The sequence below is a fragment of the Vanacampus margaritifer genome, chromosome 11 (genome assembly GCF_051991255.1).
Source record: "Vanacampus margaritifer isolate UIUO_Vmar chromosome 11, RoL_Vmar_1.0, whole genome shotgun sequence".
In the NCBI taxonomy this organism is placed as follows: Eukaryota; Metazoa; Chordata; class Actinopteri; order Syngnathiformes; family Syngnathidae; genus Vanacampus; species Vanacampus margaritifer.
Window position 1 is genome coordinate 11,948,434 of NC_135442.1, and position 20,294 is coordinate 11,968,727.

Genomic DNA, 20,294 nt, shown 5'->3' on the forward strand with positions numbered 1-20,294 from the left:
ACCAGGGGAAAACCCACGCAAGCACAGAGAGAACAATTTTTGTGCTTTGAACTTGGATTATTCCCAATTCACGAAAAAAAGCAGTTACAGAGTACAATTGCAACTTTCTTCCACTCTTATCTCATTGTGTGTACGCCACACATGCACGGCACCACACTGCCCCTAACAGGCCAAATGCGTGCACAGCAGGAAGGGCCAGTATTTATTATTTTGGCTATTATTTTGTATTCTCATTTTATTTACTTTACTTACTTATTTTTACTCATTTATTTTCTGGTGGTTCATTGAATTTATATTTAAAGGTGAGTTTAAGGATTCAAAGAATTTTTTTTTATTGGCATATCAACACACATTTTCATAGTATATGGAACGAAATATGAAACCCAAGTTAGCCAAGGAATCCCAAGACTTGTGGGCAAAAAAAAAAAAAAAAAATAGAGCAATAAAATAAGATAAAATAAATATTTTAAAGAGATAAGGGAGTGTCTTATTTATTTATTTTACTTTTTATTTATGGTTTAAATGTGTGGCTGCAACAGAATGAAAATGCAAGAGGCTTGAATTTTACAAGGTCATTTTGTACAAAACAAAAAGAGTATTGAAAAAAAAAAGTCTTCAAAGTTGCGGGATGAATGAGAAGGAGGCTATGGTGGTAATTTTGAGTAGTGTTGTGGTTCGGAAAATGGATGGCTGGATGAAATATAACCGTTTTTATTAATCGGGATTTCTATATCAATCGCACAACCCTTTTACTAAGTACTGTAATTCATACTGAGTGAGTTGTATGGGAATTGGAAAAGTGTACTTAGCATTGCTAAAAAAAAAAGACCAACATCTAAATAAATCCATGTCACAACCACAATGAAATCAAAGGCTGAATTCGCACTTAAAATGATGAGATACCAAACTGCGATGCTGAAGGAATTTGAAGGTTCAAAACTTAGTATACATACCAAGACTCTCTACTGGAACTCTGCAAAGATATTTCTGCCACGCTTGACCTTGAGCCAACATTGCAGGGTGACTCTCTTCCTTATTGGACACTCAGCCATCCCCCTCCATTCTCTCTTTTTTTTGTGTGTGTGTGTGGGGGAGGTGACCTTGGACTTCTCACATCCAGCTGCTCCCGATGCCAGCCGGGCCAACCAGTGGACGGCACGCCTGCTGGGAACAGTGGCAGCTCTCGGGCCAAAAGGACCGTCTTCTTGATGTCCATCAAGACGCTGCGAGCAAGATAAGATTTTCCAAATGAAACATCACATCTTGGGAGGAGGTCGCTCACATAAGGTGACAGAGGCACCTCAGCCTATTTTATCACCGAACGACATCAAAGCGAGCCACGGGAGTGCGGAAAGAGCCCCGGGCCGCAGTAATAACCCAAACAAACATCCTTCCATGTCTCTTTTGCAGAAAAAAATGGACTAATATAGATCAATAAAACGCCTGCACAACACTTTTCTCATAACATTATATTTAGTGTGCCACCTTTTCACTTACTGTGAAGTTGTTGTTTTTTTGCTTTCTGAAATGTCAAACATTACCAGGCTGCAAAAATATTTTTTGGCCTTCAGCTATAACAATGAATACTATTTGAAATGCTTTGAAGCAACAACTGCATGGTGATTTTACCTCTGGTCTTATGCTGCCTCTATGTGGTTGTTATAGGGAACTGTCTCACAGCCTCCGTGCCTAGAATAAAAAATAAAAAAAGCACAGCATTGAATTTAATGCATCTTTTCCATTCAAGCTGGCTTCTGTATCTAAGAAGCAGCCTTATTAGTCTTATTTGCAATAATCTTGTATCAAGTCGTTTGCACTGTGATGTAAAAACAAAGCATATTAAAGCATAAAGACTTTACCTGCCACAGCTCCTCACTGGGGAGATTAGATGTAGCTAATTACCTGAATAACTAAACAGATAAACAAATGAATTAAATACACACTTGGGGAATTTAGTGGATTGAGGATATGGTGTTTAATGCATGAAAGCAGCTGGGACAAAAGTAAAAAAAAAAGTGTGGTTAAGAACATATTTACATTCAGTATATTAGTTAATAACAAAAAATTAAGTAATTGCCTTTTTATATGGTTTCAGCAAAAGGACGTCAAATTTGTTTACATTCAGCATTTGAACATTCAGGGTTGAAAATTAAGTTAATAAATATAGAGTAAACATTTTAAAGGCAAATTTTTATTATTTAGAAAAAGAAACAAAAGTGTCATATTAATTGACAATAAATGCATGAAAATACATATTTGCACTGTATGTATATATGTATACATATATACATAGTATATAGTAAAATAAGTATGTATGTATTGAACTACCAGTGAGAATTTGCTATCAGTGGCTGATTACGATGGGCCATCGAGTCTTCATGATTTTGTCACACCAACGTTTCAGGCAGCGCATCTCCATTGTTTGTGGACAGGATCTGCCAAATATGTCCGTTTGCTTTACCAGAGGCCCGTTCCGGTGCAGTTCTAGTGGTTGAGTGAGTCCGGGATTGGCACGGCAGACTGATGGAGGGCGTGGAATGAGAAACACGCATCTCACCGAGAGGTCGAAACAAACAATCTCCTCTATCGGTCAGGATTGCATCGACGGGGCGTCTCGTCCTGTCTGCCAGGTTGTCCGCGCTGATGGCTCCGGATTGGCTGATAGGAACCCGATGTAATGAAGGTAATGGTTGCGTGGGTCCCGTCTGGTCGCCAGGGCCGTCGCTGCTGCTGCTGCGAGCCACGGGGAGGTGTGGCCTGCCTTCCGAAGCATCCAATGAGGTTTGCGTGGGGCTGACGGGCAGCTTGCTGTTACCTTGGCGACCGCTCAGCCCCTCCGACGATCCGAATGACTTCCATTCAGACATGTCTCCGAGGGAGCCTGTGAGAAAACAGACGTTGGACGTTTGAAGGTTGCATCTTCCTTGTACTTTGATGATTACAAATGAAGTGCAACCTCTTTTTTTCAAAAGCAACAGAAAAGAGATAAAGTAATGCTTTTGTCAGTCCATCTTTCGGAAAAAGTGTCAGAACAGGCATGGTAGACCAGAGCTTCGTACACACATTTGCTAAATTAGCTGCGGCGCACTGATCTAATGGAAATGCGCATGCACTGACGGTATTACCATTGATGTTAAGGTCAATAACATTCTTGCTGAAAAGTGGATGCCAGGTGTCCCAGAAGTGATCCTCCAAGGCCTCTTCTAAGCACAAAAGAGAGCACAAGACTAATGACTGTGCCTAAGTGAAAAATAAATACTTCTAGTGTACGTCTAATTATTCGACACGAGAGTATAATTACAGTTTACTTCACAGCATGTTGGGAGCATTTTAGATGAAGCATGAAGTTACTGACACAATGCCATCAATCTGAGTTATAAAAATGCTGTCAGAGACCATTGGGAGCTGCTTTTACAAACACACACACAGAAAAAAAAAAAACATTCATTCGCAGGTTTTAACAGAAAAGTACCCACATACAAAAAAAAATAAATAATAATAATAAAAAAAATAAATAAAAAAAAGCGAGAGCAATGATGATGACATGTCAAATTGGTAAAATTACCGAATGAACAATACTGAGCTCTCCAGAAAAAAAAAAGAAAGAAAGAAAAGTACTCACAGCAGCACACCTGAATTCAACTTTACCTGTAGTAAAGCTAGTTGGCGAGTTCCTCGACGCGTGCTCATCGCCGCTTCCCGAGAGCGGCCGGTCGTCCTCCAGCAGCAGGAGTCGATCGGACAAGACGGGAGAGCTGTTGTCGTAGGGGGACGCCTCGCCGCTGGACATGGATTCGTTGGAGGAGCACCTCTCCATCAGGGAGGCCTCATGCGGTGCAACCAGGCCTGAATCGCTAAACAAACAAACAAAAAAAGATGGATGCTACATGTGATCGATCATAAGAGATAATTGGAGACAGGTTGACACTCACGAGTAACGTGTGTCCTTACGCCGGAGCAAGTAGTCCACAACATCAGGATCGGTTTCTAGGAGACTGAGCAGCACCTCATTTTGCAGCTCGGCGGGAACCTGAAGGTCAACGCGCTAGCATTGTCAATGTTATATCGAATTGTTCATCGGATTGAGCAGACTATTGGTCAAACAGATATGCAAGTGAGGTAGCATGTTTCATGTGGTAAAAATTCTCAATTGACCAAAAAACACAATATTTATTCACACTTTAAAGGAGTCAATGACTTTGACCTAAAATAGACATATCAAATATGTATTTTTTTTTTAAACTTGAAAAGATATAAAATATTTGCTCAAGATAAGTATTCAACAATAATACATTTAAATTTTACTTTTGATCCAGTCCCATAATCCAACAATTATACTGTAGACGTATCTCTATTAATAGCGTAGTAAAGATCTTTGAAAATAATACATATTTAATCACCTATCTAAAAGTTACTTTCTCCTACCAATCAGGTTTCAGACCAAATTACTCCCCCACCACCACCACCACCACCACCACTGCTTTTCTAAAATTGACCAATGACATACAATCAGCATCCGATTATAATATGCTTACATGTGCGATATTCATTGATCTTGCTAAAGCTTCTGACATGGTTAATCACTATCTCCTTTGAAGTAAATTATATTTTATTGATCCGTCTACCGACTCATTCTTCTTCTTCTTCTTCTCTTTTCATCATCTGAGTGTATTTCCTTTCGGGGCAGCCAATCAGACTTCAAGATTATTAATAAAGGGGCACCACAAGGTTCATATTTAAGTCCTCTTCTATTCTCTATTTTTATCAATCACCTCCCAAAAGTCTGTCCCGACAGATTCATCTATACGCTGATGACTGTATATAATATACTGTTGTACTTTGGATTGCCTTCAAATTTCTGATTTTAATCGAGCCCAGCAATGGTTCTCATATAATATATATATATATTTTTTTTTTTTAACAAGAAGAAATCAAATGTTGTTTTGCACACGACCAGATTTTTCATCTTTACCACTACATTAATACATGTGGAAAAAAGTTTCTCAACAATCTAGTCACGTTGTACTCATAAAATTAGAACGGGTTTGCAATGATAAAATTAATAATTAAACATTATGATAAAGTATCAACTACTGTTTTAATATTTCAGGCTTCTTTTCACTACAACACAATTCAACTTTAAACCATGAAGAGCCTCCAAGTCGTCACCGCAGTTCTACTTTGTTTATCAGTGACTATAAAAGTATACTTGTAAAAACTTATAAAGTTAGTGTTTACATTTCATTAGGTGCCTGCGCTCCATTAAAAAAGTCCACCGACTTGATAGTAAACAGTTTACAGTAAGTGTAACTTACCAGAAACAGAGAGTCACATGAATTGATCATGGTTTGGAGCACGCTGATGATGGCGCTGCTCTCCTCGGCGCGAGCTAAACTCTGGACAGCAAACTCCTTGTCGGAGTTTTTTTGCTTGTGCAAGAGGTTGGGTCCAAGGATGGTGGCTAAATTTAATGAGGTCATCTTGTTGCCTGGTTTCTGAGCACATCAACGCACAAGAGTTTATACACCATTATTACGGGTGATCACGACAATTTTAAACATTACCGGGAGCCATGAATAATAGTGTGTAATCAGCGGTTATTATCTATGACAAGGCAACTTGGACCTACTCTCTTAATAGGCGACGTTTTCTCCATCTGGAATGATTAATTAACCGTGATCCTTAATTCACATCCACACATCCCTGTGACATCTTACACAGAGGTTAATTACAGACAACTCTGTACTGTTCCGCCACCATTTATTTCCTTCTAATCATTAGCTGTGACATTGACCTTCTTTTGAGGCAAACAAGTAGAAGCACAGATTTAAAGTCAAGTGAGGATTAAATGTACACTTACTCTCCACAAGGTACAACGGCACAATTAATTCAAGAAGGCATGGCTTGTTATCGTTTTGATAAATAATCTCCACGGAACATTTCTCACTGTGACATATTGCAGTTTTACTCCACTGCAGTGACTACAATCTTTTGACTGCAATCTTTTTCAAACTCTACACTCAAGTGAGCTTTAGCTTTGCAGATTGCATGTCTAGCCTGGAGGCAACCACATGCCACATGGTGGGATCAGTCTTAATCAAGGAAGTTCCAACATGTTGTTTCTATTCCCAACAGGCAAAAGAGAGGCGTCTATTTGGGCTGGATATTGAAGTGGCCAATAAACTTTGATTATTTCAATTGAATTAAACTCAAGGTTCATAAAAATGGATCAGTTAAAAATAAGAAAGTTATATACAAAACAAGTGTCACTCAAAACAGAGCACAATTATCTAAATTAAGTCATATTAATTGATTTAATTTAATTTTAGAGGCCAGTTCAGTTCGGGGTGTTATTTGGCTGAGTAGGTATACCTAATAAAGTGGCCGTTGGGTGTTTCAAATGATTGTTTCAAGCCTGAAATGGTGTTTCAAAATTTAGGTTAAAGTTATATACAAAACAAGTGTCACTCAAAACAGAGCACAATTATCTAAATTAAGTCATTTTAATTGATTTAATTTAATTTTAGAGGCTAGTTCAGTTCGGGGTGTTATTTGGCTGAGTAGGTATACCTAATAAAGTGGCCGTTGGGTGTTTCAAATGATGGTTTCAAGCCTGGAATCGTGTTTCAAAATTTAGGTTTTTAGCCCAGGCCGTGGAGTGAAATTAGGGTTTGAAGAGGTTTCAATATAGAGTTTAGGGGTTCAAAATAGGGTTTCAGGTAACATTAAAGATTATAATTTTAAATGAGGGTTAGAGTTCAGAGTTAGGATTTCAAGCCAAGGTTATGGTTTCAAATTGGGGTTTTCAGATAGGGTTTCAGTTTGGAGTAAGAGTTTCTCGCGCCTTTTCAAAACAGGGCTAGGGTTTCAAATTAAGGTTGTTGTACCACAAATATATATATATATATATGTATAAAAAAAATATATAAAAAAAATTATTAGTATTTTTTAAATTATTATTTTTTAAAAAAAAAGGAGAGCAATGGGATGATGTCAAATCGAATGAACAATACTGAGCTTTCCTGAAAAAGTAAAAAAAAAAAAAAAAAAAAAAAAAAAAGGTTGTTCTACCTTGAGTTAGGGATTTCAATGACGTTTTCTAACCCTTTGAAAATGTTTCAATTCACAGCCTACACCAAGAGGGAAAAAAAACCCTGTTTGATTAAAATTTGGAAACAACTGATATCTCTCTCTCTCTCTTTTTTTTTTCGAACTATACAAATCTGAAACCTGGAGCGCCTCTTCACCTTGTGCCCGTCCTCATCTAGCACGTCACCAGCATGTGCAGCCACGGCGGACAGCAAGCAGAGGAGGCGATGCAGCGTGTCGCAGTTGCAGGGAGGAAGCAAGAACATCAACAGCTGGATGGCCTTCTGTTGCTCTGCCCGCGCCAACACTGCGTTATCAGTGAAGGAAAACACTTCAGTGACTGACCACTGCTTTTTTTTGTCATATTTGTTCATGCGTACGTGTATGTGCGTGTGCCTCACACGTTGTATTGATGAACGCCGCGTAGAGCTCTCTCGTCAACAGAGGGTCTGGCATGTCGCGGAGAAATTCTTTCAGCAACGCCGCCACATCGTGAACGCTGTGTTCCTCGTCCAAATGTAGTTCCCATCCCTGATCCAGCTCTTCACGCATCTGGATGAAAGAAAAACAAACAATAGATTCATAGCTGATGCTGTTGCTACCATCATGTTACTGACTTCTTACCTGCCTCACCCTCTTCTTAGAACTCCCCACACGGAAAATTCCCACTGTCTGTAAACCTACGCAGAGATGATAGCAATCTCAGACATGATTTATGAGCATTTATGACAAAAAAAAACAATCAGGTACAATCGCCCTGTGAATAGGGGCCGAGCCCTTTACATTTGGTTCATGAGTACCGTGGTTTTCCAGGTGTTGGCAGCAGAGCTCCACCACCTTGGGGACTTGGGGGTACATGGGGTTCAGGCTCAGCTTTTTGTCGTGCCTCTTCTTCCTGTTTTTACCCGCCGCCTCCACTGGCAGAGACAACTGGAGGGCTTCCAAGAGCTGCGACTGGTTATCGTCCAGGTCGGTGATGCAGTCCACCGACACGCCGCCCTTTAAAAGGGGATGATGACAACCATTTTTTTTTTTTTTAAAGTAACTTACATAGGAGCATAATTTGGGAGTTGATTTTTGTCCCCCCTGTCTTCCTAACCCTTCTCCTCCCTTTCTTATTTAAGACATTGGGGCACTGCCTATCGGGCGCAATTTTTTCTTGTATTTCAGCAAATTTTACGGGCTATTTTTGTTTAATATGCGCTAATAAGTTTTTTGTGTGAAATTGGCCGTAAATTTTATTGGCAAAGTATTTTTTTCAGCTATTTTTTTCTAAAATTGGCCGTAAATTTGTGTTTAAAAAAGTTTTTTTGCGCTAATTGTACTAGTTAATTTTTTTGTTAAATCGGTTGTAAATTTAGTATTAAGTATTTTTGCGCAAAGTTTTGGGTAAAATTGGCCGTATATTTTATTGGCGCTAAGCATTTCAGCTAATTTTACTTGCTTTTTTTTTTTTTTATATGCGGCAAGTATTTTTTTGTCAAATTGGATACTTTTTTGCAAAAAGTATTTCAGCTATTTTTCATGTGAAATCGCCCGTAAATTTTATTGGTGCCAAGTATTTCAGCTAATTTTACTAGCTATTTTTATTATATGCTCTTAGTTTTTTTGGGTAAAATTGGCTGTAAATTTTATTGGCAACGCTTTTTTGCACATCAGTCTTTCCACCACTGTCTCCCTCTAGTTGGTGTCATTAATTCTTCATGTTTCTTGGACGAGTTGAAACTGTAAAATGGATTTCCTTGCTTTGTATTTGTGACAATGTGCAATGACAATAAATTCCAATTCTACTCTGGGGTAGAAAAAAGTTTTATTTCTTCCTACTTCTTTGTTGTGAATATCTTCTTTCTATTTTAATTTAGGGAGTTAATAATGGTTATGCAACTAAACTATATTACCATGTTTTTTTTTTATATCAGTACATTGTGATGATTAAACGGTTTCATGAAATTCTTTATGTTTGTACCGTAACAACCCAAAAAATCAACTGGATGCACTCTATGAAAACTAAGAGTACTATTTGAGAACATACAAAATGACTGCAAGGTTTAATCGTACCCTCCTGCGCGTCCTTGGTGCTGCGTTGGCCGCTCGAGCAAACGGCGACTTATTGGGACTCTCCGAATTGGAGCTGAGGGACGAGTTGCTGCTCGACAGCTCTTTGTTGGCCCTCTTGAAGGTGGAGGTGAAGTGGAGGAAGGACAGCACCAGCTCGGTGGGGTCGCAGTGCTGCTCCTGCGGCGCGTCGTAGCGTTGCTTGTGCGTGCGGTCGTTGAAGATGACCTGCGCCAGCGGGATGCTGAAGGCCTGGGGAGTCACTTCTGTGGGACACACAAGTTCATGAGAGTAGATGTTGATACCTCCGCCAAGGGGTTTTTGTATAAATAATCAACAAAATAATTATATTAGAAATATAAGTACAGTACTAGAGGTGTAACAAAAAAAAAAACGGTGTTTAAGTTACATGTTCTTTTAACTCATTCACTGCCATTGACAGCTGTAGACGTCCAAAATTTATTTAAACTATTTTTATTAGCTTAACATTTTTTTCCTATTTTTGTTAAGATTTTTTGGGGGGACATTTAGAACAGATATAACATTTGTGATTAATCGTGAATTAACTAGTGAAGTCATGCGATTAATAACGATTACAAATTTTAATTGCCTGATGCCCCTAATTTTTAATAATCTTTTCTTTTTCTTTTTTTTTTTTTAAAAAGTATATTTTTATTTTATTTTTTAATAATGTATTTTTTTTTAAAGAAAAAAATATTAAAAATAAGGGCCGTCGGGCAATTACTATTTTTAAACGTAATTAATGGCGCGACTTCAATAGTTAACTCCCGATTTATTTATTTAAAAAATAAAAATAATAAAAAAAATTTTTTAAAGAAAAAAATATTTTAAAAAATGATGGCCGTCGATCGATAACAATTTTTAAACGTAATTAATCGCATGACTTCACTAGTTAACTCACGATTAATCACACATTTTATATCTGTCCTAATACAAAAAAAAATTCTAGGTTTTCATACTTTTGTTAACAAAAGTGGGAAAAAATGTTAAACTAGAAATTGTTCAAATGAATTTTTGACGTCTATAGCCGTCAATGGCAGTGAATGAGTTAAGTTAAATGTCTTTTTGTTAGTATTCTTTTAAAATGTGTCACATTTTAAATACATAGTCATTATTTTAATATTGACTGTCATAAATTTATCACCAGATTTCCAATTTCTATTAAAAATTCATGTAGTTTTTTAGATTTAATTATCATTTCATTATCAAACTATTATTATTATTAAATTAAATTAATTTTTTAATAGTGCAGATTTTCAGCACTATTTGTTACAAAACAAGCAGAATTATAAAAAAAAAAAAGGAAAAAAGGACCTTTTTTTATTTTCCCATTTTGGGAATGGGGTGTGACCAAAAAAGGAGTTGCTTGGTCCAGGAATTAAATAAACAAATAAATAAAAATGATGTTGCTTGATGAAACATTTCGGTTAATTTCTGATTGAGTGCTGCTTACCCTTCAGATTGTATTAAGTGCCATACTTTACATTGCAAAGTGTATTATTAAACAAGCACGGACTGAGGGCGTCATGCATTCTATATTGAGTTTGAGTGCACTTAGTGCTTTTGTAAACACAAAGGGTAAAAAAGGAAGGAGGGGGCGTGGCTTTGTCAGAGTTATGTGCGGCAACCAATGAGCTGCCATTTCAAAATGTTTTTGTTTATCTTACATGAAGTTGAGTACATTTATAGAGATTCTTTTCAAGTGTAGAGGCCGGGTGGGCTCTTAAGTGGATGGTGGAGGAGGGGCTTAAGTAAATGACATTCCTCAGTGGGGAACATGCTTCAACATCATGATGCAATCACAAAAACACTAAAAATAGGCACCTAGGTAGTTGGGATATAACTGCACTTTGACACAGCAAGTTTGACACACAAGGAAGACATGGGCGTACATTAGGAAAGTAGAAGTATATTTACTAGCAAATCATTTTCTATGGCGCTTGCTGGAGGCATACAGACAATCAGTCTTCAATGAAGCTAACATCATTGTTTGCAATATGGAAGGAAGTTGGGATTGCCTAGAAAAAAAAACTACGCAAGCACAGGGAGGCACCACATGAGGACTGACTGAGCCGGGATTCAAATCCAAGTGCACTTCACTGCCAGTAGAAATACAACTTGGGCTAATAATTGCTTCCCAGTGTTAATGTGTCTCAGCTAGTACCTCTACCAGGGAAAGAAATAAGAGTGTGTTTCTTTTTCTATCTTAAGTGTAAAACTCCACTGTTAATAATCTCATCGCTGAGCACTGGTGAGATGTTGCGCAACACTGCCATTTAAGCCTTTAGCCAATTGGCACCGAGTCATGAGCGTGTAAGAATCGAGTGTCAAGGGTACAAAAGTTGAAGGGTGTGCCCAGAAAAGCACTTCACACATATTACCTCTGTCTTTACTCTTCTCCTTAGAAAGTGAATCCAGCTTACGTCTCAGCGACTTCTTGTATTTGTGACCATCTAAAAAGCAGACAACGCTTTTAGTCTGTCTTCATTTATTGCAATATCAAAGCAACAGTAAGACAAAAGAATAAAGGTGCGTGTACGTTTAGGAATAGTGACGTGGCAGCCCAGGTTGCGATCTCGAAGGAGTCGCCTGAAGGCAACGTCCTGCAGACGAACCCGCTCCAGCTGGGAGAGGCTTTGCAGTGGGACGGGCTTCAGACCCACGGAGCGTCCTGACACGCTGTTCCATGTGAAGTCTCCCTGAGGACACACACACACACACACATACGGACATTAGAAGACATTAAAAGGAAGTGAAATTAATTTCCCCAAGACTCGATTATACAATTTTGTACGGGGATAATTTTAGCTTAACTGGATCGGGGCAAAGTAGAGTGGCGTGACAGCACTTTGTTCTCCAAGAGGCGAAGTGTTGCAGGGGGCTGAGCCTTTACTAATGATGTTAATTAATCCACTAGAGGAATATGACGGTTGAATATGGACAAAAGTAATGGGACACCCAGCCATTACAAGTCAGCGGCTTGGTCTCATGCATTTGAGTAATGACACCAAACATACATGGTAAGCAACACCCAAAAAATTGAGAAGGCAAATATATTAATTATTTTTCAATGGCCTGATCTCACCCAATAGCTTTTGATTTACTGAAGAGTCAAGAAGAGCCACAAACAAGCAGCAAGTGAATAGTAAAAAGTGGCTGCTGTAAAAGCCTCTGGCAAAGCATCTCCAGGGAGGAAACTCTGAATTAGATGTTCACGTACTTCAGGAAGTAGTTGAGTGCAATTACTATTAAGAATAACCATCTTTGAACAAACCTTTTTCAGCCGCTGGAAATGAAGGTATAGCACTGGTAGATACAACATTGCAGCCAATAGTAAAGGCCAACTTTTTTTTGCCTAACTTATAGGAAACAAATTCAAATATACTTTTTAATCTTTTATATACAAATAGTAGGGTCTTCAGTGCCTGCTCACCTATCAAGAGTGAAATTAAACAACCAAGTAAATGATATCTTCCGCTTTCTGAAAAAGTGCCTGTAAGTAAAAAAAAAAAATAATAATAAAATTGAACATAAAACTGAATATAAAAAAATATAACTAAAAAATAAATACAAAAAAATATATACTGTAAATGGAAATAAAAAAAACACTAAATAAATAAATAAGTATAAAAATAATTGTGGAAATAAAATATAATACAACCTAAGATACACTTAGGACCGCTCCCTCATTTGAATAACATTTCTTTGCATATTTCATGCTGACATTGTCAGAGCAGAGTGTTTATTTATTGATTTGTATTTAATTATACAGTATTTATATATTTATTTTTGTATGTATTTCCACATTTATTTAGATTTTTTTAACCTTGTTATTTTTGCATTCATTTTTTCTTTTATTTATGTGTAATATATTTTTTATTTATATATGTTTTTTTGTATTTAATTTTTGAGTTATATTTTTACATGCATTTTATTTTCACTTTATTATTTTTACTTTAATCTTTTACTATAACCACCACTTGCTTAACCTTCGACAATTCTTACCCTATCCCACTATGAAGAGCTCGAAATGGATGCGACGGCCCATGAACATGATATCAGCATTAATTATTTTCCTGCGCCACACACCAAATGAAGACTGACATCTTACTCAAACAGAGGTGTGTGCCCAGAAGCGTGCGTCTAAAAATGTGCGGGCAAACATTTGAATAAAAAATCCCCACACCTAAAAAGCCAAACGTGGTGATTTGGCGCTAACGACGAGTCCAATAATCTGACGAACAATCCTCAAACTTGTCGAGCATCGCCGTGCTGCAGATTAACGGTCGCCTTGATCCATCCAGCGCAAGTCAAGATAATCATATGAGCCGTGTTCCGAAGAGGCTTAGCCACTCATTATCAGGATAAGGCTTACATTAAAGTGGCTCGCTTCCATTAAATGAGAATTAAGTTCATGCTACTGTAGCAGGGATCTACAACACAACCTGCTGGGAACGATATTATGAGACGGTTGCCAAAGGTTCTACGATAACCACAATAATACAAAGTGAACCCCCCGTTTATTGCAGGGGATATTTTCCAGAGCGACACAACAATTTTTCACAACATAGACAGAGACAACATTTTAAATGCAGTTTCTGCATATGTACTAAATTTATTTATCTGTTAATAATGGATAAAAAGTGCCTTGGCAACTCTGGCTCTCCTTTCCCACATGTGAGGGCATTACAGTAGGAATACTGCAAAAACTGGTGTCCAACCAATATGGATTTTTGAGGCCGATGCTGTTTCCGATATTGTCAGAATAGAATTTCGATAACTGATTAATAGGCTGACTATTTAAAAAAATTGATAATTAAGCAGAGAGAATATTTGACTGCTTTACAATACCGGTACTTTATATTCTTGGATTTATTAACTTGATAATAGGGAGAAAAATCTACAAAATGTGCTATTTTTTATTGCCTTTTTGGGGGGTGGTTGAATGCCCTTATCTTTGTCTTATGTTGTAATGTGTTAATGTCTAAAGTAATAATAATAAATAAAAAACCATCTGATTTTAAAAGAGCTAGTAAAATCCCTTTACAAAAACATTGCTTGAAATATCAACCATGTAGTGGCGACACTACATTGTTAAACAAACACTTCTCGGAACAAAAATGTGATGTTGGCTCTCGTTAGATTGTGCAAGTGTGTCTACTTTTCATGACTTAATTTGACATCACACTACTTGCCTGGAAGCACCTGTGATGCAAGAGCAGGAAAGTTTCCTCCTGGCGTTGAACGTCTACCATTATTATTCAAGGTCAATAATGTCTGAAGCGTTAGTTACAAATTTGACTTCTTGTTGAACTCTTACTTTTCAATCTTGTACTCGACATCCACACCTCGCTAATTACACAAAACCCACGTAATGATGAGCGTTAGGTATAGATTCATGCGATATGGGGAGCCGTTACTAGGAGTATAACTGCTAATAAAAAAGTATAGGTAAGCAGGTTGGGCTGAGTGAATTTTTGCTATCCATAGCATTTGCACAAAAAGGCAGTAGATGGTGAAGCCACAAAAGAAAAATCTGTCCATCCATTAATTTTCTATGCCAATTATCTTGTTCAGGGTCAGGGTGCATGTAGACAAACAACCAGTCACACTCATACTCATACTGTCACTGAGGCGGAATCGAACCCACGATGCCTGGAGTCAGGCACAAAGTCAGGCGAGTGCACCGCTACAGTCAAGTGACACAGATACAAACATAAAAAACAAAATGAGGCGTCTGTCCTGCTATCAGTCAGTTATCTTCTGGTGCTACATCAAATCTTGTCATTAAAACATTTAAAAAAAAAAGCTGAACTCAATATTACAGTATAGAGGACATTTACAACTCAAGCATGTCGTTATGTCTTTAAATAAGAAAAATGCTTGAGGAAGTGGCTATCATTTATTGAGGTTGTAGTATTTGAACAGAGAGTACAACCTATTTTTCATGATATGATTTTGAAGCCTCATTTGATTTATTTAGGGATTTTTTTCCCTTTCTTTATATATTTATGTTCATTTTACGGGAACGTTAAAGCTAGTTGGATTTTTTTTTTTTGGACATGTGCTTTGCAAAATAAAATAAGAAACTCACGAGTGCTTGACTCTTTCCATCTTCCATGATTAGTTTAAACACATTTATCTATGTATTGGTATTCAGAAGCCACCATAGGACAGTATTTGTATTCCAGTGACCAAAAAGCTGCTGCACTCTTCCTTGCCTAGAGAAGCCTTTTAACCTCAATTAAAAGGCTTTGTTGAGATGCAAAGCTTTTGTTGGCCCTCCCTTTGAATACAAAGACAGGAAAGCTTGGAGGTAGTTCGTACAATATGGACAGATCGAAACATGCGATAATACTGAAGAAACACACTTAGCTACATGCAAATAGGTGGTGAGTAATCCCCCAGTGTTCAGGAAGCCATTCAATGGAGCTGGACTTTGATTTCCTTTTCCCTGCAAATCTCATTTTGGGTAGGTTTTAACTCTTTCACCGAAATTGTAATAATCTAAATAGGTATGCTTTTTTAAATATAGATTAAAAAATAAATAAACAAACAAACAAAAACAAAAATCACATGCAAGCTCCAAAACACAACGTCACTACAGTATTGCTATTTTTGAGAAAAACGAAAACATAATTAATGGTGATAATCTAATCATCAACAAACAACGCTTAAAATAGAACGTACAGAACAGACTTTAGAAGCGCAAATTGTTGAGAAACAAAGATAGTAATTAACTTACATGAAAAGTAACGCTTCGCTTCAAATGAGGTTCACCCATTTTGAAAACTCAAACCTGCAACGTTTCGATTAAACATTTCGAAATCACTTGACCCCGAACTAAATTGCCTACTAAAATCAGTAGCGGAGTCGACATGTTTTCAGCCATGGTCCAAACTCTGACAGGAGAAGAAACTGCGGGACGTTCACTGACCCTTTTGAAAGCTCCCGACTGGGAGGGAGGACTTCATCAAAAGAGCGATGATAAAAAAAAAGAAAAAAAGTGAGACTGAGACGGAATAAATATAGTTAATTCATGACATAGATGAAGTTTTCGTTACTATTAAGTATTATTTTACGTTAGTATTTACGCGTTTTCGTCGTTCGGGTGAATTATTCACCTCGTACATTTAACTGTACGCCAGATTGACGGGGCCCCAAACGCATCAATTCCCATGAGCCTCCGCTATACTGTTGCTATGGTGAAGAACCAAGCGCGAGGCAAAAATACCCGGAAACAGTTTTAGAAGCTGATTGGTCAGCACATTTGCGAGCATTTTAAAATTAAATAAGTAAATAAATATATATGCATAAAAATATTTTATTTAAAATAATAATAATAATAGTAATAATAATAATAATAATAATAATAATAATAATGATCAGTTTTGACATAACAATAGGTTTTCTATTTTTTTTTAAGTCATTAGAGTGAGTATTTGAGTGTATATAGCAGGGTTTTGTGGAGTTCTGATCATTTTTTGTCCCCCACTGTGTGCTGTATGGGGCTAATACATACACAATACCTGTACAACCCTCAGAAGGGGAACCGTTTGATCCTACTCAGAGAGCAAACGGAAAGAGTACAGTGAAATCCTCATAAATCCATGACAGGTAATACACCTACCCACTGTCAGGTTAACCCTGTTATTCCCTCACTTTCAAAGCAGACACTATGATCTGGATGCGGTTCCCCGCTGCCACTTTAACAGCCTGTGACTTGACACGCCGCAGATAATAAGCTCTTGGGAACAAACGTTGAGATTTGAATGAACTGATTCTGACCTCTGTGCTTACACGCATCCGTCCACCCGCCAGCTCCTCCGACTCAGGAGTAGTTGCCATAGCGATGCATTGGTAAGTCAGAGGCTTAATTCCATGCCATGCAAAAAAAGGGCACTGTACTGTGGGAAGAAATGTGGGCCTGCAGGAAAATGAAGCCACGGATCAAGACATGCTGGCCCACAATGGAAAGCTGAGTCTGCTCATGTAAACCAGATGACTCCTCTTTGTTCTAACGTTAGCTCAGGCTACTGAACCCCCCAGCTAGTGAGCACTAAACCATTTATTACATGCGTGCAATGCATTTCTCTGACACTCCGCCTATAATGAATTCCTCCTTTTAGTCATAAAGCAACATGACAGTGGCATGACAGATCACGTGATGAACGCATCCCTGTGTTATTCTTTTCAAGTTCAAGAGAGAGATCCAACTTGTTCGAACAATCTTCCCATAGAAATTAAATGTATCCGTTCCAGAGTGGGTTATCACAATCATCATCTTTAGAAACGGTACTGGCAGTCTTTGAAGTAACATAACTTCATTTTCCATCCATTTTGTATAGCGCTCATCTTCACTAAGGTCACGGGTTAGCTGCCGTCTTTCCCAGCTGATTTGCGGTGGTGAGGTGGTTAAAACTAGAGGCCACATAAAAACAAACAAGCATTCACACTCACATTCACACCAACTTCAATGGACCTTGCATGGCTGTTTTTAAAACGTGGGAGGAAGCTGGAATACCTACAATAAATACACTCAAGCGCTGCAAGCTGAGATTCCAACCCAGGACCTCAGAAAAGTGTGACAGACATGCTAAACACTAGTGAACCGAGCTGCTTGCTTGTCACACAAGTGTTAAAAGCTTAAAACTTCACATCACACTTATATCGATTTTTTCCCCTTCAATTTCCACACTGAGGCTTGTCATTCTTTTTAGGAACGAGTGTGGCAAAGAAAACGCGAATGATCTCATGGGATGTCATTTGTCACAATCTCTCTTTTGGAATGAAAAGCTAAAGAAAAAGAAAAATAAATAATTATTTCATGAACTAAGTCAGCTGTGCTTGTTTTTTCACAAGAACGTTAAAATGTTATTTTAAAACACATTTGGCATGATTTTGCGTGTGTGCAGCATGGTGTGCTAGTGGTTAGCACGTTTGCCTCACAGCTCTGAGGGTCAGGGGTTCGAATTCTGGCTTCGACCCTTCTGTGTGGAGTATGCATGTTCTCCCCGTGCATGTGTGTTTTCTCCAAGTACTTCCTTCCACGTTCCAAAAATGTGCATGCTAGATTTGTGGAAGTGTGAATGGTTGTTTGTTTACGTGTGCCTTGCAATTGGCTAGCAGCTGCCCAAAGTCAGCTAACAGCGTTATAAAAAATGGGTGAAAACAAAACGATTGTGGACATCTATAAGTTGTTTTTTGCAATATTAATCCCATTTCACTACGATTACATAAGAGATCCGACTCTGTCTCTCTTGCTGACGATTATAAGATGGTCCAGATATCTGGTTTTCATTACAAGCCTATTTATAATGTCAAGGTTCCATTGCACAAAATAAACAGTGTTACCATGAGGACTGGCTGTGCAGAACAAACAGTCTTAAATTATATGCGCGTTACTGCCACAGCAGATTTAACTCTAATGAAAAGAGGCGCTTGTGGCCATCGCGCTGGATCATAAATCAAAGTATGTTTTTCTTTTTCTTTCGTTGTGGTGAAAAAAATTACAGGGCAATGTATTTTTCCTTTAGTACAATATAACAGGTCTTAACATTGAGCTTAAGTTGTTTAATAAACTGCCAATGAAACTTCCTTCCCTTTTCCCTTTGCCTAAATAACCAAAAAGCCAATCAAAGGGTTAACCTTTCTTTTTTTTTTGTCCGAACTGTTGTGAAATGAGAAGGCCGTTTTGATTTGCATCCAGCTAAATAGTTGCAAAATGTGTCAGCGTGTTCCCATAGTGTCACACCCCTTTTTGACAAAAAGTCACACACATGGTTTGAATCCAGTGTGTTCTGACGTTAACGAGGGCCGCTCTGTTGTGAAAATGCAGCAATGTTGCAATGCCTTGGGAAAGATTTCCACTGTTTTCATGGAATGTGCATTGTTTTTGAAAATGGTTATACGATAGTCATTCACCACTACAGCTGTCGGACTGAAATCAGACTAAACCTTAGACCAGGTAAAAGCAGGTCTAAATTGGGGCATGGGCGGCGTAATGCAATCTGGGTGAATTTGATTGAGGCGCAAACAGATGCTGATGTGTGGTGGATGTCATTATGTTTCATTCATAAATGTGACAACAGAATGCATCAAACCCTCTGATTAATTGTATGAATGAATTAATTGAGCTCATGACCACCATCGTCATCTTTACAATACTATGCTCGATGTGCTGCCACTAGTCTAAACATGACATTCTGATTAATATTGCAGTTGCGGAATATGAATTAAGCAGCTGAATGCACCTTTTCAGGGACCGGCCATTTTGACACTTGCTGTTCCCAAATTTTTTTTTACCCCAGCACACAGCTACACTGCACTTTTGCTGGCTCTATATTATTTATTTGGTTGTTACTAACATAACAAAAAAATAATTTCCAGTTGAATACATTTTGTAGAAAATTTATTTCGAACTATATTTTTTTATCCAATAAAGCCCTCATTGTATTTTATTCCTCCTCTCTTAAGATTACCAGAAGCCCAGTTTGTACTCCCTGAGGGACTTCCCATCACTTGTGGAATTTCCAATCAGTCATTCTTTTTCAACCTGTTTTTCATTAATGTCACATAAACAGACACACAGTATCACAAAGAAGTTACAGTTATATCTCGAGTGAGGTGTCTGACCTGGTAGGACGTGTTCTCCGCTCCATAGTGCCTCATCAGAGTCGGATCCAGGCTCCTGGTCTGCCTAAGTCCACGTTTGGAGATGGTCCTGGGGCTGAGGGAGCAGGAGAAAACGCTGCTCAGGAGTCCCTGAGCGGACATGTCGGTCTCAAATGATCACCAAGCCAGCAACAGTGCGCAAGATGTGGGCTTCATCTTGTGGCCACAAGTTCGAACGAAGCCTGGAGAGACGCTCTACAACTCGTCACCCTGCGTGGGATTATGAAAGAGTCCCCCTCCTCTTGCAAATACACTCACACACTTTACACACACACACACACACCCAGAGTCTGACACAGGACCTGAGGCGGAACCCCCCCCCCCCCTCTCTCTAAAGATCTGCAGATAAACAAAGCTCATCCATCATTTCATCTCAGTTATTTCCCCTGACAAAGTCCAATGACAAATTGCAATAGCTGGCACCAACAACTACACAAATATTTCCAATGTTCCTT

The 20,294-nt window shown here is 38.2% G+C and overlaps 1 protein-coding gene across 3 annotated transcripts; it reads right to left on the reverse strand.

The window, feature by feature from the left end:
* Nucleotides 1-1,951: 1,951 nt before the first annotated feature.
* Nucleotides 1,952-20,033, reverse strand: LOC144060863 (rho GTPase-activating protein 6). Of its 3 annotated transcripts, none has more exons than XM_077580765.1 (13): nucleotides 19,801-20,033; nucleotides 11,705-11,864; nucleotides 11,547-11,618; nucleotides 9,148-9,410; nucleotides 7,890-8,088; nucleotides 7,714-7,769; nucleotides 7,491-7,641; nucleotides 7,248-7,396; nucleotides 5,316-5,495; nucleotides 3,933-4,030; nucleotides 3,649-3,854; nucleotides 3,126-3,203; nucleotides 1,952-2,881 (listed from the first exon to the last, which is right to left on the reverse strand). In XM_077580765.1, exons 1-13 carry the CDS (start codon nucleotides 19,939-19,941, stop codon nucleotides 2,388-2,390), a joined length of 2,247 nt encoding a protein of 748 aa, XP_077436891.1. In that variant the 5' UTR covers nucleotides 19,942-20,033; the 3' UTR covers nucleotides 1,952-2,387. The 3 variants fall into 3 exon arrangements, with proteins under 3 accessions (XP_077436891.1, XP_077436889.1, XP_077436892.1); XM_077580763.1 differs by having other exon boundaries at nucleotides 7,470-7,641; XM_077580766.1 differs by lacking the exon at nucleotides 19,801-20,033 and adding an exon at nucleotides 15,911-16,299 and having other exon boundaries at nucleotides 7,470-7,641.
* Between the last annotated feature and the right edge of the window lie 261 nt (nucleotides 20,034-20,294).